General features: G+C 33.3%; 1 protein-coding gene across 15 annotated transcripts in view; it reads left to right on the top strand.

The window, feature by feature from the left end:
- Positions 1–26,623, top strand: part of TFEC (transcription factor EC) — a 220,753-nt gene extending 194,130 nt beyond the window's left edge. For all 15 annotated transcript variants that reach the window (XM_038557444.1, XM_038557451.1, XM_038557450.1 and 12 more), the window contains 5 exons: positions 9,529–9,643; positions 11,762–11,818; positions 15,773–15,848; positions 20,404–20,551; positions 21,442–26,623. In XM_038557444.1, the coding sequence (XP_038413372.1) occupies positions 9,529–9,643; positions 11,762–11,818; positions 15,773–15,848; positions 20,404–20,551; positions 21,442–21,822 (777 nt within the window). In that variant the 3' untranslated portion in view covers positions 21,823–26,623. The remainder of the gene's footprint in view (positions 1–9,528; positions 9,644–11,761; positions 11,819–15,772; positions 15,849–20,403; positions 20,552–21,441) is intronic.
- The last annotated feature ends 427 nt before the right edge of the window (positions 26,624–27,050 follow it).

The following is a 27,050-nucleotide window of genomic DNA, read 5'->3' as shown; positions in this document are numbered from 1 at the left end:
AACATGGTAAGTAGTGTATACTGTTGTGCTCCCCATGCTGAGTGAATATAAATGAAGAGGGGTAAAACGATAAATATAAACTAAATTATTAAATTTATGGTCAAGTTTATTATTCCCCTAGTGTTTTGGTGAAGAGAAAGCTAAACCGAGCCGCCATGAAAGACAGTGTTGGAGAAGGTTTGGACTTTGAATTGAGCCTTAGAGAGTAGGTTGGATTTTGATACTTGAATAAAACTGAGGAAAAAAAAATAGTCCAGTGGCTTCCAACTTTTTTGCATATTCAAATCACTTCTTACCATTAAAAGGGTTAAGGCAAAGGACTTGCCAGAGTAGAGTAGGTAGTAAAGAATCCAGCCTCTGGTTCAGATAGATCCAGGATTAAATCCCAAGCCCTCTATTTATACAACTATATGATCTTGACATAATTACCTACTTTTTCAGTTTTAATTATTTAATATTTAAAATTGGAAACATGATACCTCATGGCATTGTTATAAAGATTACTTGAGATAGTGTTATTTGTTATTGTTATGGAATATACTAGCTTAATATCTGGCACATGATAAATATTCAACTATCTAGGACATAGTATATATGTTAGGATAATGCTTGTATTTCACTCTTTTTTTTTTTTTTAATTACCAATATATAGATTCCTAGGTTCCTTGTGGCAACACTCTTTCCTTCCCTCCCATTTGAGTCTAAAATCTATTTTGGAAGCCATGCTATGGCATATGGGTACGTAGTGACAAGAAATCTTTTATAACTTGAGAGTGGTGGCAAATAATATTGACTAGATAATGACGGGCCATTTAATAAGATTCTTGAAAGCTAGACATAAGAGTTTGACCTTAATATAGACATCAGAGGGGAGAGCTTTTTGATTTGGGGGGTGGAGGAGATCAGAAGGAATTTGTACTTTTAAAATATGAGTTGGTCTAAGAGGGGTAGTTGGGAATTGAGAGGGATGAAGAGATACTAGAGAAACATAATTTAAGTTTAGGACCTGAAGAATTGATATATGAGGACAGAGAAGAAAATATAAACTGATAAATAATTTAAAAGAAAAAAAATCATACGGGGAGATAGATTGGACATAGTATATGAAGAGGGAAGAGACCAATCAGGAAAACATATCTAAAACTTAGATTATCAATGTTGTCCTTTATTATATTAGCCAGATAAGAATAAATGGATATATGAGCATTTTCATATTTTATTTAGATGTTTCTGCGGTATATTTGGACCCAGATTTTATTTTCTCATAGGGCAGCATGATTTTAACAATATGCAAATCTATATTTTTCTAGGGTTATGGGAATTTACTATCTCCTCAAACACTAAGAATTTAATCATAAATAGGATTGAATTTTGTCAGACTTTTTCTTAATCTATTGATCTGATCATAGAGGTCTTTTTCTCTTTTAACATCGTAAAATATATTTATGGGAAATGCAACTTTTTTATGGTAAAATATTTATATTCCCTTGGATTCGTATTGCTAATGCTATTTTTTGTTGTTGTTGTTGTTGAGTTATACACAGTGGTACATTAGCTTCAGGCGTACAACATAGTGATTGGACAACTTTATATGTTATGCTATGCTCACTGCCAGGGTAGCCACCATTGTCACCATACCACAGCATTATAAACACCATTGACTGTATTCCCTATGCCTATAATTTTCCTTTCTCATAATGTCTTTGTTTCAGATTCAATGAATCAGGACATACTCCCTCGTGTTTCTATTGTCTGGAAATGTTTGTACAAAATTAGTATGATATATTTCCTGAAAATGTAACACTTTTGCCCATAAAACCATCGAGTCGAGATACTTTCTTGTGCAACATGTTCAAAATTTATTTTGATTTCTTCTGTAATCTTTAGACTGTTCAAACTATTAATTACTTCTTCAGTCAGTTCTACTAAATAATATTTTTCTAAAAACTCATGCTTTTTGTCCAAGTATTCACAATCATTGGCCCCCAAGTATTATAGGTAATATAGCTCATTATCTTTCTTTTTATTGTGGTAAAACATATAGAACATAAAATTTGCCATTGTAAACACTTAAAAGTATAAAATTCAGTGGCATTAGGCAGGTTCATAATGCCGTGCAGCCATCATATCCATTTTCAGAGCTTTATCATCATCTGCAACAAATACACAGTTTAAATAATTGCTATCCCTTTCTTCCTGCCCCAAGCCTCTAGTAACTTCTATTTTACTTTTTGTCTGTATAAATTTAACTATTAAAAGGCACCTTTAATAAGTAGACTCATACAATATTTTGTTCACCCTTTTCTGTCTGGCGTATTTCACTTAGCATATTATTTTCAAGGTTTATCCATGTATAGTATGTATAAGAATTTTATTCTTTCTTAAGGCTTTGTAATATTCCAGTATGTGTATATACCACATTTTATTTTTTCCTTCATCTGTTGATGGTCATTTAGGTTGTTTCCACCACTTGGTTTCCATGAATAATGCTTCTATGAACATTAGTATCTTAAGCATCTGTTTAAGTCTCTGCTTTTAATTCTTTTTGGTAGAAACTTAGAGGTGGAAGTGTTGGCCGCGTGGTTATTTTATGTTTTACATTTTAAGTAACTGTCATACTGTTTTCCACAACAGCTGCATCATTTCACATTCCTGGCAGCAATGCACCGAGGTTCCAATTTTCACATCCCTACCAGCACTTGTTATTTTCCTTCCTCTTGATAATCGTCCTCTTAGTGAATGTGAAGTAGTATCACATTGTAGTATTGATTAATAGTTCCCTAATGAGTAGTGGTGTTGACCATCTTTTCATGTGCTTATTGGCTTTTCGTAGCTCTTCTTTAAAGAAATGACTATTCAAATCCTTTGCCCATTTCTTAATTGGGTGGTTTGTTGTTGTTGTTGTTGTTGTTGTTGTTGAGCTGTTGGAATTTTTAAAAATATAGTCTGATATTAATCTCTTAGATGATTTGGAAATAGTTGCAATATTATGCTTATGGATTATCTTTTCACTCTCTTGAGAGTGTGCTTTGATGTACAAAGCTTTAAATTCTGATGAAGTCTAAATTCTATTTTTTTGGTTGCCTGTGATTTTGTTCTTATATTAAAAAAAATCATCACTGAACACATTATCATGAAGATTCCCTCTATCTTTTTCCCTAGAATCTTCATAGTTTTAGCTCTTGTGTTTAGGTCTTTGATCCATTTCAAGTTAATTTTTGTGTATCATTTAAGAGAAGAGTCCAACTTCGTTCTTTTGCATGTGGATATCCACTTTCCCCAACACCATTTTTTGAAAAGATTGTCCTTTCCCTATTGAATGATCTTGGCACCTTTGTCAACAATCATTTGACCATATACTTGAGGATTAATTTCTGCACTATGTCTCAAATAATGCAGAAATTCCACTCCATTAATCTATGTCTGCTATTATGCCAGCACCACACTGTTTTGCTTATTGTCACTTTGTTGTAAGTTTTAAAAACTGGTAGTGTGAATCCTCTACCTTTGCTCTTTTACTGTTTGGAGACCCTCAAATTTCTATATGAATTTCAGAATGGTCTTTTCTTTTCCTGCAAAAAAAAAAAATGCTTTTGAGGTTCAATTAATTTTGTAGATCACTTTGGGTACTGTTGTCATCTTAACAACATTAAGTCACCTGATCAATAAATATGTGATGTCTGTCTTCCTTAATTTCTATTAGCAATATATTTTATTTTAATTTATTTAAATTTTTTTTCCTGTGGCAATATTTTTTAGTTTTCAGTGTACAAGTTTTTTGTCTCCTTGGGTAAATATATTACTAAATATTTTATTCTTTTTGATATTACTGTAAATAGGACTGGTTTCTTAATTTTCTTTCAGAATCTTTATTGTTTTAAGATTTTATTTTTATTTATTCTGGAAAGAGACAGAGATATAGGAGAGAGAGCAATGGGGGAGGGATGGAGGAGGAGTGTGGAGGAAGAAGCAGGCTCTCCGCTGAGCAGGGAGCCCAATACAGGGCTCCATCCCAGCACCCTGGGATCACGACCTGAACAGAAGGCAGATGCTTAACAAACTGAGCCACTCAGGTGCCCCCAGATTCTTTATTGTTAGTGTATAAAGATGTAACTGATTTTTGCATGTTAATTTTATATCTGGCAACTTCACTGAATTCCTTTATTAGCTCTAGTAGCTGTGTGTGTGTATAGGTGTGTGTGTAATCTCAGGTTTTTCTAAATATATGATCAATGAACAAAGATCACTTTACTCATTCTTCTCCAATTTGGATGACTTTTGTTTCTTTTTCTTGCCTATTTGCTCTGATAAGAATTTCTAATACTGTGCTGTATAGCAGTAGTGAAAGCAGGCATCCTTGTCTTGCTTGTTCCTGATCTCAGGGGAAAAAACATATTTTTAAATCACAGCTTGTGCTCTTAGTATTATCTTACTTTCACTTGCAATATTATTTATTTATTCTTAATTCTTTTTGATAACTCTTGCGGGAAACATGTCATTCTTGTTAATTTAAAAAAGAACTTTTGCCTTGTGGATCGACTTTTTTTTTTCAATAATTTATGCTTTTATTTTATTATCTGTTCTACTTTCTTTGGTCTTATTTGGTTATTTTTCTAGCTTCTTAAAATGATAATTTACCAAATTTCACATTTTTATCAATTTTTCTCATATTACTATTTAAGGGTGTAAATTTCTTTGAAAGCATTGTCTTGCCACATACCAGATGTTTCTTTCTGTGTATTTTTAGTATCTTTTATTTCTTTCTAAATTTCAGTATGATTTTGTCTTTACCCTTGAGTTATTTAAAAATTTCCAAGCATTTTAGAAATCAGGTCTCAGTGAAATACATTGAAGGTGTTCTTTGACTGAGTTCATAGTTAATACTTATATACATTCCATATGTACTCAAGAAAATTGTGTATTCTCTAATTTTTGGATATGGAAGTATACAGTGTCCATTGGGCCAAGCTTTTAGTTTTATTATTCAAATATTCTATGACATTATTGATTATTGTTGCCTGCTTCACTTTTCAAAAATGAAGAGAAATCTCAAAATTTCTTACTACATTGGTGGATTTATTAATTTTGCCTTATAGTACAAAACATTTTGTTTCACATATTTTGAGGTTATTTTATAAGATGAATGCATGCTTATAATTATAATGTGTTTTTGGAGAATTGAACTCTTTACTATTATATAGAGACTGTCTATCCCTAATACTTTTTCTAATTTTAAAATCTATTTTCTCTTATATTTATATAGCTACGTCAGTTTTCTATGTTATCATTTGCTGGCTATATCTTTTTCCATCCTTTAATTTTCAAACTTTGTGTGTCCTTTTACTATGTAGGTGTGTCCTTTGTACTGTTGTATCCAAACTATAAGTCTTTTTGCTGAGAGGTTTGACTTATTTACACTGATATATTTTCACCTGTTTCTTTCATCTTAATTTATTATTTAGGTGTGCCCATTTTTCTCCTTAGTACTTTATAACTACTTTTACATCCTCTGGTTTTCTTCTACTCCAATCAATCATACTGATATTATTTACTTTAATACTGAGTCATATCATTATATGTTTCACTTTTTTACTTTGGTTACCCTCATCTTTTTTAGACTACAACCACTTACTAAGTTATTTGATAATTTTTATTTCATGTTTTTGAAGAATATCCTTTAAATATCTACTTCTATTTAGGTACTACATACTAACATTGAAAACAGTTTGGATGAAATAGCTAAATATTATGCCTCTAGAAATATTTCATCATGATCTCATTTGTGAATGACACTTGGGCTGGATATAAAACTCATGTTTTAAGTTCTTTTCTTTCAACGTTTAAAAACTAATGATTCACTTTCCCCTATCATTCAATTTTGCTATTAAAAACTCTTGTATTAATCAGAGTCTTGTTCCTTTTTACATAATCTTACTTTTTTCTCTTTAGACTTTAATTTTTCCTCTTGGTCATTTTATATTCTAAAATTTCACTATTATATGTCTGGGTGTAGGTTTTTCCTATCTATATTCTTTCACATCCTATAGGCCCTTTGCTTTTCATATCAAAATATAATATAATATAATATAATAAAATGAAATAAAATAATAGACTTTAGTTAATTATCAGAAATGTATCTCTATTATTTCTTAAAGTATTTTCTCTCTTTGAATTTTATTTTTCTTTCTCTCTGAGACTCCTACTATCTGTATTGTAATTCTAACAACTATCCTCCATACTGATAGATTTTCTTTCATATGTCTTATTTCTGGGACCTTTCTTTATCCTCCTGAAATATTACTTCAATTTGGTTTTATATTTTACTAATTCCATTATGCCTTTCTCACTGTGTTTATTATGCTACTTTTCCATTTTACATTTTTTATAATACTTTTTTTCAAGTACTGTATTTTCAAACCTCTTGTTTCTGATTATTCACTTTAGCTATCTGTATGTTTGTTTGTTCTCATTTTATGTTATAAATTATTACAAACATTTTTTTAGAATGAACATTAGACTAATTTAAGAAATTTGGGGGGATTCCTGGGTGGCGCAGCGGTTTGGCACCTGCTTTTGGTCCAGGGTGTGATCCTGGAGACCCAGGATCGAATCCCACATTGGGCTCCTGGTGCATAGTGCTTCTCCCTCTGCCTGTGTCTCTGCCTCTCACTCTCTCTCTCTCTCTCTCTCTCTCTCTGTGACTGTCATAAATAAATAAAAATTAAAAAAAGAGAAATTTGGTTTCATGTGATCTTCCTTGGTTCTTTAAATTTTTGCTTCTGATGTTATTTCTCACACTGCATGTTGTTTACTTTTGAAATAGTCATTTTCCTCAGCTGTTTTGCTATTTTTACTGATTTGCTTGTTTTCTTCAGGAAATATTGGCTACTGTGAAGGCAGTATATATGTGGGAAGGTCAGAGCCTAGTCCACGTCAGTCTCTATAATCTCAGTAGTGGAGATTTGACTAAAATCTAAGGTGGAGAATCCTAGACAACAGGAACCACTGCCAATCACTCCACTTCAAAGTAACTTTTGAGATCAGGAGTTCAGGTTTTTTATCAGAAAGAAGTGTCATCTTGAGGAATATGTTCTACCTTGTTGAAAAGATTTTTATGATAAATTCTTTATAGAATTTCTTTAAAATTTGTGATTTTGTTAATATGGTATGTTCCCCTGTCGTCATGTCAAAGGTTTTGCCTTACTGAAAAAGAATGTGTTTCCAACCAGAGTAATAAATAGTTCTTCATAAAAAATCTATTTGGTTTCCTACTAATCTACCAAATAAAGTTAACACATTACCTAAGTAACTTATACCTTTGAGAAAAGTAAATATAATTTTGTTTTGTAATCCTTTTCAAGGGTGTATGTAATCTTTAAATTTTAAACACCATTGTACCCATATCTTTTAATGGAGAAAAGGCACTATAGATAACAGGAAGTATAGGACATACTTTGAAATTGAAACCAATTGTCTAATGATATTCAAAAAGTGATTAGCCATTTACCTAAAATAGAGTAGTACCTACAGCATAAAATTAAAGAGGATATTAATCATTATGCTTTAGGGCATAAATTAAACAATAATCAAGGTCAGAAGAAAATGTAAGATACCCATCGTTAAGCAGGATTAGATTCATTATCAGAATTCCAGCACCATTTCTATATTAGATATGGTCTGACCAAGTAATATGGACCCAGAATAATGTTATAGTTAGGAACCTATCACTTTATTGTTACAGTATATATGTAATATGGCTCGTTTTCTTCTTAAACATTTTTGCAATTTGCCACTGCTGCATTGAAATCCATCTGAATTCAAGCTCTTCAGAGAAAAGTGCCCTTTCTCTGGTACCTTCCCTCTTCCTTCCCCCTCACTCCCTATCTTTTTGTTCAGCACATCCATTATGTTTCTCAAAGGCACAACGGAAATGTACAATTTAGGTTGGTGATGCCTCAGCCTATAACCAACAAGATTTTTAAAAGAGGTCTTGGAAACTTTTTGCTTTTACGATATGACTAAATGACTCACACGTTAGGGAAATCTGCTTCTTGGATTTCTTTTCCTGATTGTATTGTTCTGATATAAGCATTCATCATCTATCCAATTTGATCAACTTCATCCTTATTTTTCAGATGAGAAATTGAAAAGGAATAATTACCCAAATTAAGTTCCCTTCCAAGATTTATGTAGTAAAAATACATTTTAAACAGAGTTTATATAAAATAAAGATGAGGATTCTTAATAGAGTAAATAATGAAAAGAACCGATATATAGAAATATATATCAGAATAACAAATTCAATCTATGATGCCCTTATTGTTATGCACATTTGCATATGTTAGCCTGATTTCCACTGTATTATACAAGTTCATTTCCATCAGAAATACACAATATTTATTATATGGAGTTTAATGGATTATTACGTCAGAATTAATTTTGGTCATAAAATGTTCGTTCTTCACATTTATTTTCAGTCTGATTATATAAGTATAAAAAATCTCAATTTGATTTGGAGTTTACAAAAAATGGAAATAAGGAGTTAAGAATCTCTTTAATAATCTGGTTATAACTTTGTTTGATTATTTGTAGTGTTTCTAGTTTTAAGGATAGAAAAAAGGTACTACTTATTCAGTTCTTATTTTACTGCCCAGAAATTAAATAAAGATACTTAGAATGGAAATATTTTAAATGTTCAAATCCTACATTTTAAATATGGGTTGTCCTGGAATAATGACTATTAACTTGAATTATGAATATTATTTGAATTAAATTTTCTTGGGAAGTCAAATCAATAAGCATGTTTTAAATAATAAATTTGTACAATTTTGAATTGTGTTATAAAGAAACTTAGTTTTCTGAAAAATTATTCTCAAGAAGCACATTAAGAATTACAGTGTTTCTATAATTAGATGTACCCTATATCCACTAGAGGCAAAAGTAGTTTTAGACTACTTTTGGTTACCAGCTGGGATATTTATAATAATCTAGAACATTAAGTGTGCGATGAGAAAAAATATGCCTTCCAGGAAGGAAAGAAAGTTTCTCACTTAATTAACAGTTGTAAAACACCTCTTGACTGTGAGTTGCTGGTAGCACTGATGGTATTAAGAGTGCTTCCAAAATGTTCAACCATTTATACCTAATTTATGATACGCAATGAACTTTCCAGCTTTGCTAATACGTATACTGATTTTGTCCAAATGATTTTTTAAATCTTACTCATTTATAACTAGGTAATGCACAGATCAAACTTCCATAACTTTGTAAATATTAATCAGAATTTTCTTTCATGAGTGAAATAATTTCTCTTTTTACTTAAATATAAATAGCTTTTTTCAACATATCCACAAGCATCCCATAATGAATTTTAAAAGTCAGTGCACACTCACTCTTGTTTAAAATTAAGATGCTGATATACAGCATCAGATTTTATTATTAATAAGATGACAAATTTAAAATATGCATGAAAATATATCAATGTCCACAGAAGGTTTGATTCACCTTTTCTCCCTTTTCTTTCTAAAGTTGTCTGGAAGCATTTTGGATGTATACAGTGGTGAGCAGGGAATTTCACCAGTTAATATGGGCCTAACAAGTGCTTCCTGTCCAAGTAGTCTGCCAATGAAAAGAGAAATTACAGGTAATGTTGCTTTTATAATTTTATCCTTTCTGAAGTCAACTACTTAACTTATGAGTGATATATATTATCAAGCTAAATAGAATCTTAAAAATATTAACAAGATAATCAGTTAAAATTGGAGAAATATAGATAGCAAATCTACCCTTTTTTTTTATGACAAGCAGCAGGTTAACACAACTTACAATTCAACTGAATTGATTATTTCAGGAACTAGGCAAATATACACGTACACTCTACACCAATATATGACAACATGACTAAGTTTTTCACTTAATATTGGATCATTTTGATATTGAACTGATGCAATTTATTAACATGGTTGCAAAATAATAGATTAATTGATCAGGGAAAAATAGTCTCTTCAGTATGTGAAATTTGATATAAAACAATTAGATTGTCCCCCTTTTTAGCTCGTTTTATGAATTTTGTGATACACTCACATTTACCTTTCTCAAGTAGGTAAAAGAAAAATACACTCAATTTTCAATAGTTCATTTCAAAGTTCCTACAACTCAAAGAATTGTATGGGCACTGTCCAATTCCTCCAGTATATAGATGAAGAAATCAAAGGTCAGGGGAGTCATTTTCACAGTTGTACAGCTGATTTGAAGCAGATGTGCTTCAAAATAAGGATTTCCTGATTTATAAAGTCCAGTATTAGTTTCTCCATAAGAATAAAATAAAATTCATTTTATTTATATATTCATTTATTTATTGATATTTCTGTAACAAGTTTTCAATTTGGAGCCCAAACACTGATCTTTAATAATTTTTACACAGTTGATATTAACATTTTTAGTAAGTGTAATATGTCCATTCTTGGAGCCTAGCCAGTAACTCAAAAATGTCTATGCATACAAATAATTTAGACTAAAATGAATTAATATAGTTTTAAATAAGCAAAATTATTTTTATTACTTTTTTATTTAAATTCAATTTGCCAATGTACAGTATAACACCCAGTGCTCATCCCATCAAGTGCCCCCCTCAGTTAAATAAATAAATTTAAGTAAATGTATTCCTTTATTACCTGTTTTAAAAACTAGAATCATGTAAGAAACACTGCATTAATCATTTATTACTATATAAAACTTAACAGCTAGAAATAATAAACATTTATTATCTCATATCATCTCTATGGGTCAGAAATTCAGAGATGGCTTAGAATATTGGTTGTCACTCAAGTCTTTCATAAGGTTGCAGTCAGGATGTCGTCCAGAGGTACAGACATTTGACACAAGGTGGCCTAGAGGATGTGCTCCCAAAACAGTTCAGTCACAGGTATTGCAAGTACGTCCTGCTTGTTGGCAAGAGGCTTTGGTTCTTTACCACATGAACCTCTCCATGAGGCTGATTGAACGTCCTCATGACATTACAACTGGTGATCCAAGAGACACTAAAGTGGTGTGAACATATCTTTTATGATCTAGTCTTGGAAGCCACATTAGTCATTTCCACAATATTCCATTGGTGTCACAGGTCAGCCCTGCTTAATGTGCAAAAGAACTACCAAAGGTGTGAATATCGTAAGAATCATTGCAAGCCATGTCGGAGACTATCACAAATGCTTGCAACCATGTAGCACATAGAGCAAAGTGTAATCTCCGGGAACTGTTTGATAGGAATACCTGAGAAGTGTAGCTAGTTCCAACTCCGGGGATGTAGAAATCATCATTATTTATGAAAAATGTTGGTTGTAAAAATTAGGGTGAAATAATTTTGAATAATCTTAAAATTCTTCAAAAAATAATGAGTGAGCAGTTTAGTATTTGCTGTGCACTGTACTGCTTTTCATCATCACAATGCTTATCATATAGGTATTATGCCAATTTTACAGATGAGCTGAGAACCAGAGAACTTAGGTAATAGATCACATGGCTAGCAAATGGAAGGCCAGAATACAAATCCAAGTTTTACTACTTAAACCCTAAAAGATTCGCCATTGCCTCTTTCAAAAAGAGTGCTCTGCTCCAAATTTCTAAATATTTGCATAAAAATATCATTATAGCATTTGGAGCAAGTAATATTGTATTTCCACCTAATATTTCTGAATTATGTTGACTAGAGAGGTTGTAAAATAGAACTAAGTACCATTTAAATTATCTTCCTTTCGATCAGAAACAGACACTCGAGCTTTGGCAAAAGAGAGACAAAAAAAGGACAACCACAACCTCAGTGAGTATATTTTCCTTTTTCTCTTAAAAAGAAAGAAAGAAAGAAAGAAAGAAAGAAAGAAAGAAAGAAAGAAAGAAAGAAAGAAAGAAAGAAAGAAAAAGAAAAAATTAATGTGGGAGGAAATGAATGGAGGTTAAAATATGTGGTCTTTTATTGTCACTCCATAAGTATTAGGAGGTCACATAACCAAAATGACCAAAATGAATAGTATATATTCACCAGTTGAGCTATTTTGGGACATTTAAATGATGTGAACTCTCAGAAGAGCTACATATTTTTAGGAAGTGAAACATCTCAAATTGTCTCCTTGATCATTCTGTCTCTCTTAAGCAGGCTGGGTGAGACAGAGATGAGTGCATTTAGTTACATTTGAACTCTGTTGTGACTCATTGTCTCAAAGGTTTAGAGAGATAAAAGTGATTTTAGAAAATGTACATCACTTATAAAGCAAGAAACAATTCCGTGTTCTCATCTTTCTGTGTCAAGCTGCTCCTCCCTTCCTAACGATAAGTTACCTGAAAAGCATTGCTTATATTGTACTGCTAAATTCTCTCTCTTCAAAAATAAATAAATAAATAAATAAATAAATAAATAAATAAATAAATAGATAGATAGATAAATAAATAAATGTCTCTGATGCCTTCCTGGGGGTCACTTTGATAATGGGTCACATGAAATGGAGAAATACAAGCAAGGGAAGTAGGCTAGCAGCAATGTTGAGCTTGATAGTGTTTGTCCTGTCTCAAGTGCTTAATGTCTCAAGTGAGCCTGACTAATTAAGTGTGAAGCTTTTCTGTTTTGGAAGCCAAATCAAAAACTGAGAAAAGAATAAAATAGAATAAAAATAAATAAAAACCTGAAAGCTCTAAAACAAGCCAGAAATGTTCTTACATGGGGTTAGCTGAAATTGATTCTACATGTACCTGTGAACCCTACGTCTGTGTGCTCACATTGCTTCTGCCTGCATCACGGACGGGTCAGAGTTTGCTGACTAGGAGACTGTGCAGGAAAAGCTGGCAAGTGGTTCTGTCCTCAGGGCAGTCATGGAGAGGGAAATGATCTGATTCTGATGGCTTTTAGCGGTCGAGCAGATGAGCTTTGGTCTAGGTTGTAAGACAAGTAGAACATGATGAGCATGTGGCGGGGGGGGGGTTGGGGGGGAATAGTTGTTGATCGAAGGGATTAATGCAGCAAGGAACTATGGCTTCTCTCTTAGTGTTAAACCCGCTAACTCATTATTACTCTCCTTGCTCTTGTCTCCTCTTCTCTCCATCTATAGCTTAAATAGCAGGTCACTTAGCATCAAGTATGATGAGTTCCTGTTACATCCATTGTCAAGTGTTTTCTAATCCAGACTCCCTTAGTGGGAGATGTTGCTTTTTGGAGATATCAATGTTAAAAACACTTTAATATCCTATTTTATTATCCGAAGAATCTAGAACAAACCCTAAAATTTGTGAGGATCCTGGCAAGAGGACAGAGACCCACTCTCCTGAAGCCTAAATATTTAAAAGGTGTAACTCAAGCTGGAGAGTGCTACATTATGTATTCTCTATTTCTTTCTAAGGACTGGAGGGCCAGGGGTGAATTAAAATTCTCAGATCATCGGAGCTCTGAGTGGGGGTGTGGGGGTAAGGCAAAGGCAGCCCTCAGCCAACAGCCCAGCTCACTGCTCTCCCCGCTCCTTGTCTCATTCTGTGCTGCCAGTGGCCTTAGACAGGAGTATGAACATTCATCTTATACTTTTTAACTCCACACCCATCTGTGTAAATAACTTCCCCCTTCCGCACCTTGAGCCTAGAGGTGAGCACACTGGTGTCATGGTCCTCGCTCAGGAGGACAGACCCAGGAAGTGGCCTGCACAGGCTCTGGAAATGGGCTCAGGGCATTTGGGAAGATATTCCTGGTACCAGTTACTCAGAGTGGAGTTTGACTCTGTGATGGACTTGCTAAGGGGGGAAGGGTGTGGTGAGAGAAGGCAAAAATAGCTCCTCTTAAGTGTGGGTCCAGGATAGGGGCCTCTCTCACCCTCCTCTCAGGTCAGGAAGGAATGGATATATCAAAACTGTGAAGACTGAAACCACAGATGACATACCATAATTCGGGAATTTCTTAAAACTCGACTCCTTTACAAATAACTAGTACTGGATACGAAAACATTGAGAAACCAAGGTTCTCAATATAATTAGCCATTAAAAATTTATCAAGCACAATCTAAGAAGACTAGGAATTTCTGATATTTTACATAAGGTACATTTAAATAATAGATCTTGAAGAAATATTATAGGACTAAACCAGTTCCCTATTTTGAGGTAAAACTGTGAATATCCTTCACAGCTATTCTTCATCTTATATTTAAAAGTCTGTTTTATAATATAGGAGTGTGTATGTGTGAACATAGAATTATTAGTAATTCTTACTGTGAAAATATGTGTGTATTTCTCTCAGCTTTACCTTTGTTTATTTTCAGTTTTTTAATGTAGTGTCATTGTTTTTTGATAGGGAAAACAAGATTGGCAAAGAGGGAAAATAAACTCTCTCGAGAATCAATTATATTCTAATTTTAGAGTAATCCCAATATATTACTACTGAAGGTCAAATCCATTCATGGTAAATTGCTTTGTAGAGACAATTGTTATTCTTTCATGACTTTCCTTGTTTCTGGTAGCAGATCTTAATTTTTAGCATCTATTAAGTATTCTCAAATATTTTTGATGTATGATTTTTCCCTGGAAAGATTTAAAAATGTTACCTATTGAAAAAACTACTATATAGAAGCATATATTGTAGTTCTTGATTCTAGGAATAAAGAGTAGACTATAAGACTACACTATAGTCTGTAAGACTGCTTTTGTATAGGGGTTAATATGGGAAAATCTACTTATTTGTATAGCTGACATTTATTGAACGTTTCTTAGATGCATAAAATTTCCAAAAGCAACGAATTTATGGAAACGCAAACAGAGAAAACAGTCTCTGCATAAGAATTTACACCAGTAGTACTCAAAATGTAGGTCCTAAATAAACTGCATCAACATGATCTGGGAATTTGTCAGAAATGCAAATCTATGGGCCCCAACCCAGATCTACTGATAGGTTTGGGATACAAATCTATTTAGCAATCCCTCCATCTATATCTGATGTATGCAAAGTTTGAAAACCACTACTCTATTTATTATTGAAAATTTTTAAATTAGAAAAATATACTTACAGTCTAATCACCATTTATTTAATACCTCTTATATGCCAAGCCCTCTGAGGATAGAAAAATGAGGAATAAGTGGCCCCTGCCTTCAAGGGGGTCACAGTTTAGGGGTGCCTGGATGACTCAGTCATCCGGTTGAATGTCTGCTTTTGGCTCAGGTCATGATCTCTGGGTCCTAGGATCAAGCCCTGCATCAGGCTTTCCGCTCAGCAGGGAATCTGCTTCTCCCTCTCCCTCTATGCATGCTCTCTCTCTCACTCTCTCTTAAATAAATAAGTAAAATCTTAAAAAAAAAAAAGTCACAGTCTCACTGGGCACACACACCTGCTGTCTGCCAAATGTGTTAAGCTTTCAGGAATTATATAAGAAGAGTCAAGCATAGTGCAGAGTTCAAAAGATTATGATCCTGATGTGCAAAATGCATATGTGTGAAATGATGATCCAAGAGGAAATATATAAATATATATATGTATTTCAGTATGAGTAAATTTACAGCGTTTCAAAACATGGAAAATTTGTTTTGAGAGGAAATGTTTTTAAGGCATTACCAATAACAGAATCACAATTCTAACATTGTTATTTTTACTTTTAGGTTGAGATATATTTAAATTTTTATTTTTGAGTACTCTTTCGAGTATATGGAAATTTTTTTGCTCATTGTTTTTTAAAGATTATTGAGAACGTTTACAGCTGACCAAAGGTGAACTGTGCTTTAATGAGAATAATCAATAACATTTCTCTTTTAATAGTCGAAAGAAGAAGAAGGTATAATATTAATTACCGAATCAAGGAGCTTGGCACTCTTATTCCAAAGTCTAATGATCCGTGAGTTCAACAATCATTTCTATAATAATGTTATGGTTTGAATACCCCCCCAACATGGGTGGGAGGGGGACGGGAGGAGGAGAAACAATTGCTAGGAAACTGAGCAGCATATGGCAAAGGTAAGGCTATTGCTGCTCTTTATAGTTAGGTATCTACACCAGCCTCGTAGTTATTAAGAATCAAAGTTGTTACTAACATTTGTTCTTCTAAGATACAGGAAATAAGGAAAATATTTCTTCTCAGTTCATAGCAGGTCTTTTTATATGGCACCGATATTGGCAAATTTAGTGGTAGTATCAAATGCTGTTTATGATACTAACTGGTATTCCCGATTTATGGCTATAGCACTTCTTTCAATGTAAGATTTATTGAATTGTTGGGTTTTCAGAGGTCCCAAAGTTCTAGAGACATGTAGGTAAGAGGTGGAATTGTAAAAACATGCTGATTGATGCCAACCAATAATCAGTTATTGTAATTAAATTTTCATCCATGTTTTGGTGTCATAAACTCTCAAAGTCTGTTAAACAAGATGTTTAAGGTTGTAAATTTTAGGAAATAGTTGATCGATCAAAGTATTAAGTTAGAATGTTGAATGTTTCTCCAAAACATAAAAATAAGATTTGTTGCATTAATAATGACTTGGAAAATGTTTTATTCAAACTGAAAACTGGCCTTTCCAAATACTGGTGATCATCCATGATTTAAACATAGTGATGTTTGATGGAGTGATATTAGTGAAATTTGGAAATACTCTTTCCCTGCATCCAGATGCACCAACTCACTTGGACCATTCAGTAGTTTGTAATAGAAGGGAATGTAATATTTATCCTCGTGAACATTGTAGATGGAATGGCAAAAGAGCTCTGGATGGAAAGTCTGAAGAACTTAGTCATAACATAGGCCATACTGATAACCTTCAAATCTTTTAAAGTCTCTAAGCGTGCAACTCTTTCTAAAAGCAGAAGAAAACACTCTCTTTCCTGATAGGACCCCTTTTTTTTTTTTAACACTTAACATATATACATGCATATTTATTCACCAAACATTTGGCGTAAGGCCAAGGCTTTTTTGTTTGACCATGTGTTTCAACTTTTCTTTCTTACATAAACTGCACTAAAAATGTATAGCCTATTTTAATTTCTTTAAAATAAAACAAAAACTGACACAACCTCAATATAAATGGACTTTTAAAATGTTTACACAACCTAAGTGTAAATGGATCCTTATTTGTGACAGTAAATTTTTTAGCAACCAACCTTCACTGACATTTTAATTGAGTCTTTCCAAAACTTATAATCTTCCTAAAAACAGTAACTATTTTTTATAAATGCTTTCTTTTTTGGCATTCATATTTCACTAGCTAATGTACCAATTATTTAATTATATTATCATTGTGGTAAGTAAAATGGGCATTAATTTAACCTCTTAAGAGGTACATGGCACCACAGTGACAACAGGAATACCTAAATGTGTCAGAGGGTAGCCCATTTGCTCTCTATCACCTGTTTTGTCCTGACAGCAGTCAGGGAGCATCACAAAGGGAATGGAGAACACTAATTAATCTCGTAAGTGACTGGATAAAAGGCCAGTTAAGAGAGGTCCTCTTGTAACTGGTGGAGCTAACCCACAGTGCCAGCGCGCGGTCATATGCAGAAAGTAGATGAGACTTTAAGATTGGACTCTGAAAAAAAAAAAAAAAAAGATTGGACTCTGAGACCTGACTATCTTCAGATTTCACTCTGCCTAGACGGCACCAACTATACTATATGGTTGAGTTTTTGTAAATATAAATCCAAATACTATATCTGAGAATACTGTACAAATTATAAAGCTTAGGTGAGGGATTATTATTCTACATTTTTTGGAAACGTTGGTTATAAAAAGGCTCCCGTTTACTTCTAACTCACTGTCCGGAACAAAGAATGGCAAACTTTTCCTGTAAGGGACTGGAGAGTAAATATTTCAAGCTTTGCGGACCACACATAGTCTGTGGCAATTTTCTAACTTTGTTATTGTAGCATGAAGGCAGACGTAGGCAATATGTATACGAATGACCATGGCTGTGTCCACTGAAACATTACTGACAAAAATAGACTGTAGACTGTTGTCTGTCTACCCTTGATCTAGAATACAGAAAATCAGTTTATCATAGAATCACATCCGAAAGAGACTATCATTGGGAAAAGTTTATCATAAGCATTCTTAAGTGTTTTTCTCTTCTTTATGGATGTCAGAAAGAGGTATTATTATTTGTTTTAATTGTATTATGTTATATGTATGGAAATGGAATTTATTTGGGGTCTATTGAAAACATATTAATTCATTAGATATCGATGAAGTCTACATGTGGCTCTGTGCACATAACACAGACCAGAAGAGACACCTCACTGCTGGCTGTGGCATTCCACGCATCCAGTACATCAATATCTTTGGGCTTGCTGTGGCCTCACCTCTTACCCTAGTGCTTCTCTTTAGGGCCCACCAATGTGATTCCCATGGCTGAATTCGGAACACAGCTGCTTTAAAACTTAGATCCATGGAAGGCGGGGGCACCTGGGTGGTTCATCGGTTGAGCATCTGACTCTTGATTTTGGCTCAATAAATTGGTTAAGAAGAAACCTTGCATATAAAAATGGTTTTAAAACAGAGTGAACTTTTAAAAACAGTGCAAATGATGTCAGGTAGAAATTGTTAGAAGACCCATTGTGTGGTCTCTACCACCATTTTGAAGGTTTACTTAATAAACAGTGCCTTAAGACCAGAGGTTATTCTGTCTGCATTATTTCTTCTGTCCTTCAAGTTTTTCTTCCCATGAGAAGAAATGAAACAAAATCAGGGCCGAAAGGAGTTGGCCCTGCTTGGAGTTTTAATTCAGGAGTTCAATACCTTTTTGTGTTACAGATATCTTCTTAGTTCAATGACAAAAGTAGGCTCTTTTTCCTTAGACTTCCTATCATCTGGGAAGTCCCTGTGAGTGGAATGAGACCAGCCGCTATGATGGCCCTAGAGGAACTGACAAAGCATTTGCACACTGTAGAGAGACTCTAGTAATGGGTTGATGCCTTTCAGGAGAAGATGGCTTAGTCAAGCCCTTGTAAGCATTTGTATCTTCCTTTAATTTGTTACAGCTAATGGAACTATCATCTAATTTGAACGCCCAGGGAGGCATATGGAAGTCAGATTTTTTCATAAACTATATTTTCTGCTCTGCTCACTTCTGCTCACTTAATAAACAGATTAATTCCAATATATCTCGCATAGATCACATAAACCAAAAGTACATAAAGTGTAAAATCCTTTCAAAATTGTCCTACATGCTGAGGTGCCTGGGTGCCTTAGTCGGTTAAGTGGCAGATTCTTGATTTCCGGTCAAGTTATGATCTCAAAGTCCTGGGATTGAGCCCCAATGTTGGGCTCCCTGCTTAGCTTGGAGTCAGCTTAAGGATTGCTTGCTCCCTTTCTCTAAAATAAGTAATTAAATCTTAAAAAAAATTTTGCCTACATGCTTACTGTTTGCTGTATTAAAAAAAAAAAATCTCATCCCTCTAAGCTGAAAATTCATCAAGGTCTTCCGCAACTCTGATTAACTTTTAGCAATTAGTTTGGCCACATTCTCCACATCTATTATTAATTCTCATATAAGATTAAATTCATTGATGTATTTTTCCAGATGTTAAAATCGGTAGCCTGTTTTATAATTCCAGATTTATCATTTCTCCTGACTTAAGACTAAGTTTTAATAAAGTATTTTTTCTACGCTCTAACCTGAGAGGTTATCTGATGATGTTTAACTGTATTTACTTAACTTAAACTTCTTTAAAGATAGGCACCCAGCTTTTATTTTTTTTAATTTTTTAAATAAATTTATTTTTTGTTGGTGTTCAATTTGCCAACATATAGAATAACACCCAGTGCTCATCCCATCAAGAGGCACCCAGCTTTTAAAACAAGTATTGCTGTCGTTTGTGCAGAAGAATTTGCCTAATGATTCTAGAAAGTTTTGCTCTATTGCTTAAAGTGACGTTGCTGAACTCTGATTTGTTTCACAATCACTCAGGATCACCATTCAGAAGGGACCCTATTTTTTTTTTTTTCTTAGAAGCATAAAAGCAACCTTATTAGAAAGTAGGTTAAAAGACTGGTACATTTGAAATGATCTTAAAAAATTTAGGCTTAAGTCCTCAGTAATGTACATTTCCTAGTTCATTAATGCAGAAATACCGCACATAGATTTTAATCTCAGAGTTAATAATAAAAGCAATTTTCACTAAAAATATAAAAACTGTAATGGTAGAATCATGATATTGCATTTAGCTCTCCCACAAAAAGTCACTTTATTACTTTCTTTTGACACTTATTTTCATTCTGGGATTAATTTTACTATATAAGGGCTTCTTAACTATTCTATTAAAATTTCTATTCAGAAGCAATAATATCTAAGAGTGAATAATAGTCATGTAAATCATTATTTCATATTAATGTAAAAGATTTTGTAAGTTCTTAGGAATTCTGCTGACGTGCACAATTGTGAAAAGGTTATCTCTCCGTTCTGTAGTGATATGCGCTGGAACAAAGGAACCATTCTGAAAGCATCAGTGGAGTACATCAAGTGGCTACAGAAAGAACAACAGAGAGCTCGAGAATTAGAACACAGACAGAAGAAATTAGAGCAGGCTAACAGGCGGCTCCTACTCCGGATTCAGGTTTTTATAAAAATGTTGCCATGAACCACGTAGCTTATGTATGACTTACCCATCATCAGCTTTATTCATTGTCTCATCTGGGTTTTTTTTTCTTATTAACAATTATTATTTTTCCTTCTGAAGGATCATTTTATTGTCTTTCGGAAGTTCACGAATTGGGTTGTTTCAATTAGATTTTGATTAGAAGCCCAGGATCACGGCAGCTTTAAAAATGTAATGAATGGCAACAACTAGTTGCAAAATGCAGAAAATAGAACCAATTTTATAAACATACAATGTCATGTCAGGCGAAAAATAGTAATAAGTAAAACATTGGTTTCTCTATACAATATTGGGCACTAAATTCTTCCCTCTTCCTTTGATTTCTTTAGTAACATTGCTATGGATTTCGTTGCCTTAAGGCATATTGTGCGGGTGTATATTAAGTCACTCCTCATCTGTTCTTGTGACACAAAATATCAAAATATGGGTTTTCATAACTCCCAAGATTTTTTTTTATGTGAGCATGCTTATTGCCAGGTAAAGCACTATCCTGTTCCATGAAATGGTCCTACGGTGAGAAATTAATCAGAAAGAATAAGTGAAATATTCTCCACTATCTCCAAATGGCTGTATTGTAATCTGAGCCACTATGGAACCATTATATGTTATGTATTCCTTTAGACAGCAATGAGAAGAGGATTCTTTTTTTTTAATCTGTGTAGTTTCCTCAGGGTTATTTTTCAGGCATTAGACATAGACTAGATTCCATCACTTGCAAAGAATATTATAATAGGTATTACTCTTCATTTTGAGTGCTCGTTAATATTCTGCTTCTATTTCTGCTTTATTTTCTAGAGTTAAGTCTACTTGCAAAGTCATTATTTAATCATTCTTATTTGAAATTGCAGGAACTAGAGATACAGGCTCGCGCTCACGGTCTGCCAGCCCTGGCTTCACTTGGCACAGTTGATTTGGGCGCTCATGTCACCAAACAACAGACCCACCTTGAGCAGAATTCAGTAGACTATTGCCAACAACTGACTTTGTCTCAGGGGACCAGCCCCGAGCTCTGTGATCAAGCCATGGCCTTCTCTGATCCTTTGTCACACTTCACAGATTTATCATTTAGTGCCGCTTTGAAAGAGGAACACAGATTGAATGACATGCTCCTGGATGACACAGTATCTCCATTTGGAACAGATCCTCTGCTATCTGCTACTTCCCCTGCAGTTTCCAAAGAAAGCAGTAGGAGAAGTAGTTTTAGCTCAGATGATGGTGATGAGTTATAAAAAAAGAAAAGAAAAGAAAATGAAAAAGAAAAAGAAAAAAACAAACAGGCTCGATTCATCAACTGGGAAGCAAGTCTACACAGGTGCTATGCAATTACGTTCTGTTCCACATATTGCTTTGGCTTACTCTTTCCAAAAGGAATCTACTGCCCGCGGAAAACTGTTTCAAAACGACAGAAGAATTCACAGGAAGAAGATGGTGTTGAAGAATTATTGAGAACTAAAATGGATTTTTTCCTCTTTGACTAAGACGTCCAAACCTACTTAAATTGTGTTTTCCTGGAAAGAGGTACAACATAAGAAATAGCTCTCTATGAATGCTTTAAAAGTAGCAATGTGGTGGTGCACCATGGAACCTAACAGACCGCAAGGAGCAAACCTACTGAAGTATACAACCCCCCCCCTTTATTTTTTTTTTATTTTTATTTTTTACTTATTCACTTCCAACTCATTTCTGTTCAAGCCTTATGGTAGTTTTCAAGCATCAAGACCAACAGATCTGATAGCCCATTGACTTTCTCCACTGTCTGGTAGACATATTTAAAGTTCAAAGTCTATAGGAGAGATAGTTAAATGATATATTATCTTTCAGTTCTAATTGAAAAGAGAATCTACAGTAAACATTAGAATTTTCCACAACACAATACCAAAAATTTATAAAAACTTTGCTTTCTGAAATCAGACCCTAACCCTTTTTGTCAATTCAATTACACTAATTTCAAGAGTGTCTTTGCATATTTATGGAGACATGCTGTGTTCAGAAAAGGAACACACCAAGTACTTTCCTCAAGAATACGAGCTAAAATTTTACTCCTTTACACAAACATACACTTATACACAGGCACACAGTGTAGATAGTATATGTCTTTTTTATTTTCCTTCACTTTCAGATTTTTCTAGTAAACATCAGAAATCGTATTCCAAATCTTCTTTTCTTCATCAAAAAGAGATATTGGATAATCCATTTCAACAAATAAAATACAAAGAGAATCCTACCAGGACAATTTCTCAGCTATCTAAAATTTATCTCTGTCTCTAAAAATGGATGTAAATTAATTAGGTGATACAGTTTTGCTCCAAATTTGACAAAATATGGAAACTTTGTTTGCCAACTGACAAAATCATTAGCAAAACAGAAACTTTTTCCTATTATATTGAGCTCCATTCCCCTAAGTACTTAGAGTACCCTATGACCTTTGCTAGCTTTGTTAGCATTTATTAAAAATATTTATAACTGTAATGCTTTACTCAAAATTTTCTCTCTTGAGTTTAGGATTGGGAATTGACTCACCAAGCATGTTGCTCTGTGCTAAACCCCCATGAGTGATCATCTGATCACTGAGTATTTATGGAGGGATACTCAAACTGCAATGGATCCTGTGAAAATGTAGAACAAAAAAAAAAAAAAAAAAAAGAAAATGTAGAACAGATGAGCAAGATATGGTTTTACTCCTCAGGGATAACAAGACTACATGAGAAAAAACAACAAAAGATAGAAGATGCATAGAATTAAACTCTATATGGCTAAATACAGAAGGTCAGAGAAAATGAAAACGAATGAAGAAAGCTGGAGAATCACAAAAGTCTATGGAAAAATAGAATGCAACCTCTTTTAAAAGCATAACTTTAGGGAAAAGGAGGGCATATTAGGGAACAATATTGATCAAATGATAAGAATGAGAATAGATTGATAAAGTGTCTTCATGGAACATTCACTAAAGATGCCAGCTTGGAAGTCCTGGAAAATAATATTGGCAACAGGTTGTGCTTGAATATTAGGATGAAATTATATGGCATAAATTGGATTTTTTTACTAGGAGGGAGAAACCTAAAAATTAAAATGCTACTGCACATTACTGAAGTAATTCAGAGGTAATCTTTCTTGAATATTAACTTTGGGATAAATTTTTGAAAGGGTGCTTTAGGTATTACTCATAGGGAAAAATGTCATCACAAAATTTGAGACATAATGCTAATGAAAGTGGGAAAATATTAAATTCTTACGGTCTAGTAATTATCTCAGGCTTAGCTTACAGCATTAGCTTAGAGTTGGGAGAATTAAAATAATTTTTATTGTTTGACATGGAAAAAAATAATTCCAAATTTATAGGAATATTCATTAAAGCCAGATAGATAGATTCATCTGAAGTATGCCATATGAAAAAGAGCAATAAGATACACTTCAAGAATTTTCAATAGAACATTATATACTTTTAACTTTGTGATAAAATTCCACTTTATTATCTGGGTTGATAGTTTAATATAACAATACAAATCATAGAGAAGGAATAAATTTTTGAGTCCATGCAAAACACATTCTAGATAGGGGCTAATTTCTGTTTTCATTTTATCATTATTCTCATTTCTTCAGATTTTGAGAAGACTTACACTGATGATGTCATTACTCTGTCATTCTTTTTCCATTCTGTTAAAATACTACTACTCAGCCCTGAAGCTCATTCCTCATAATCTTAGCTAATTTAAGGGCTTGACGCAGGTGATAGAGTCTGGACAAAAGAGATCTGGGAAGGATACTACTAATATTTGCTGCTACTTTCGGATTATAATGGCTATCAGGGGACTGTAAAATGGGCAATGGATTTTTAAGGACAGATTAGAGTGGTGCTGTGTCACAGTCAACTGAAACAGATTAAAAACTTAATTTTAGTCAGTAGTTCTTAACTTTTTAAGGCATTGAGAACCTAGTAAAAGTTTTAGACTCGCCAGAAAAATACAGACTTGTATAAATGGTCCAAAATTTGCATGAACCAAGAAGTTTTAGGGACCTCCTCAATGTCTTGTTAGATGCCAGGTGAAGAATCCCTGAATCAGGTCTGTTACTTTAATGGAAAACACTGTAGCTATGTATCTATCAAGAGCTAAGTGGATAGTTAATGTCATATATAGTGGTGGAGGAAGGAGCCCTATTTATCTGTATATCACTTTCTCAACCCTAAAAGTGATGAGGTTGCCTAGGAAAGTGAAAGTGTACCAAACACTAGACTATTCACAAAAGAAATTGTTTACTTATAAAGTAGTCCCCCTTCAAACATCCTCTGTTGTTTAAATACCTCCTGTACATGTTATGTCCTCCTGTTATATGTTCATGGGTCAGTTTCTCTATGATTATTGGATATTGTAAATATCTGGCAATAACAGTTTAAAATAATGCATATAAATATCAAGGTAAAGATACGTAAATTCAAAAGCAAGTTATTTGGGTCTCTAAGAACCAAAAGAGATCCTGGAAAAACTGATGGATGTCTAGAATATTTTTGTAGAATTGAGACTTGTAACAGCCAAAGGGGTCTATTATTTATTAAACAATTTTGTCACAAAAAGCATCAGCCGTCACTGGGCAATTAATACACACTTAACCAAGCTTTGTTCATTCAACGGATTAATGCAAAATTTCAATTATAATAAACTTTGTTTAAAATAAGATAAAAGTTTTATTTAAATTACTCTTAGTTATCTTTTCAAGATAATGTCCCATCCAATCTTTTATCTCTATTTATTATAAAATATTGACTGTCTTTTCATAGATGCACATCTAGCAGTCTTTCCAATTCCAAACTATCTTGAAATGACAAGTACCTCCACTGAGTACCTCTTCATAATTTTTTTTCTTTTTAATGTCCTTTCCCATAACTGGAAAATTTATGTATGGAACAAATTTCCTCAGTTTACAGACAGGGTATCAGTGGCTATAGCCTTCTTTATATGGGTAAAAAGCTCTAAATAATAAATATCCAGATGAGCTGGGGACATTGAGAAATAGCCTTCCTCCTTTTTTTTTAACTCATTTTTTTCCACTCACATGACTGTAAATAAAATATTTAATAGCTCTTACTTTAAAAAAAATTAGGTACGAGTTTCTTGATTTGGCATGCTCATTTACCTTTATGTCAGGGGAGAAGTTAGATTTCCCAACGTTAAAAAGAATGTATTTTTTCTTTGTTTTGATAGATCGAGTCATATTGGAATTTTCTTATACTTCAAGGTATCATGAAAATGCTTTTTTGCTGTTCTGATACTGTGGAATTTTGATGTTTAAATAAATAAATGTCATAACTATAAGTGTTTCAATGTTTTTACAATATCTCGAGGCTGATATTTACTGCTCTCATAATATCTAAGATGTAGATGAATACTGGAATCAATTAATCATTTTGCTGTGTTATCAGCACTGGATCAACCATCTGGGTTTCTTGAAAACACCTGAAGGATTGAATTTTACTTCAGTATTGATAATGGCACGGCCTATTTACGCTACATGGAATGACATCATTTGCCCTTCCAATGCCCTGCGTGTTGATAAGTATAAGATGTCAACTTGAGTTAGCGTAAGTTACATATACAGAGGTTTTATTAAATGTACTTAACAAATACTAAACACATTTAGAGTGTTGCTGATCTGATGTGTCAAATAACCTCCTGTAATCATTATTCATTGTGTACACCAACATCTTATCATTTGTAAGATATTTAATTTGTAAATAAGGAACCTATTCAAAAACTGATAAAAATAGCTTTCTTATGATTTTTCTGTGTTACTTTTCTTTCTGTGACATTCATAGAGGATTTGGGTGTATAGGAGATTATTGAAAAATAGTTCTTTCGATTAAAAAAAAACAATCTCTCACTGGATTCAACTAATTTAATGATGAAATACTACTCTCTGCTGCTGTGTACATTAAAAGGAATGTTTCGTCTTTTTCCTGTGAAGGAATGTATGTATTTTCTCTACATATCCGAATTATTTCTCTTAACCCTCAGTAAAATCTTTTTCCTACATTTATTCAACAGGCTTCGAGGATAAAGTTAAGATATTTTGTGTTTGCAATGCCACCTCTCCCATCCCTGCACTACCATCTTATTTCAAAAATTCTTTGTTTTCAACTTTGCTTTTTCCACAGAAATAAATTTCATCTGTGTTACTTAAAGCTGGCGATCATATTTAACAAACAAATGAGAAAATACGCAAACGAAATGGTAGACTATTATTTTGCTGAAAGAATTATATACGATCAGGATACTAAAATTTAAAAGCTAGCTAAAGTCAAGGACCTTATCTAACAGCATTGCAGTTGCGTATGGCGTACAAGGCTAAAATTAATTCAGCTATTTAATCTTAATAATAACAATGTAGTTAAAAATCTTTGACTTTAATAGTGCTTTACATATGTGAATAGCTAAAGTAACATTCCTATAACTTTCATCTAACA

Source organism: Canis lupus, chromosome 14, assembly GCF_011100685.1.
Source record: "Canis lupus familiaris isolate Mischka breed German Shepherd chromosome 14, alternate assembly UU_Cfam_GSD_1.0, whole genome shotgun sequence".
Lineage (NCBI taxonomy): Eukaryota > Metazoa > Chordata > Mammalia > Carnivora > Canidae > Canis > Canis lupus.
Note: the sequence above shows the minus strand (reverse complement) of the source record. Positions and strands in the feature narration are given on the sequence as shown.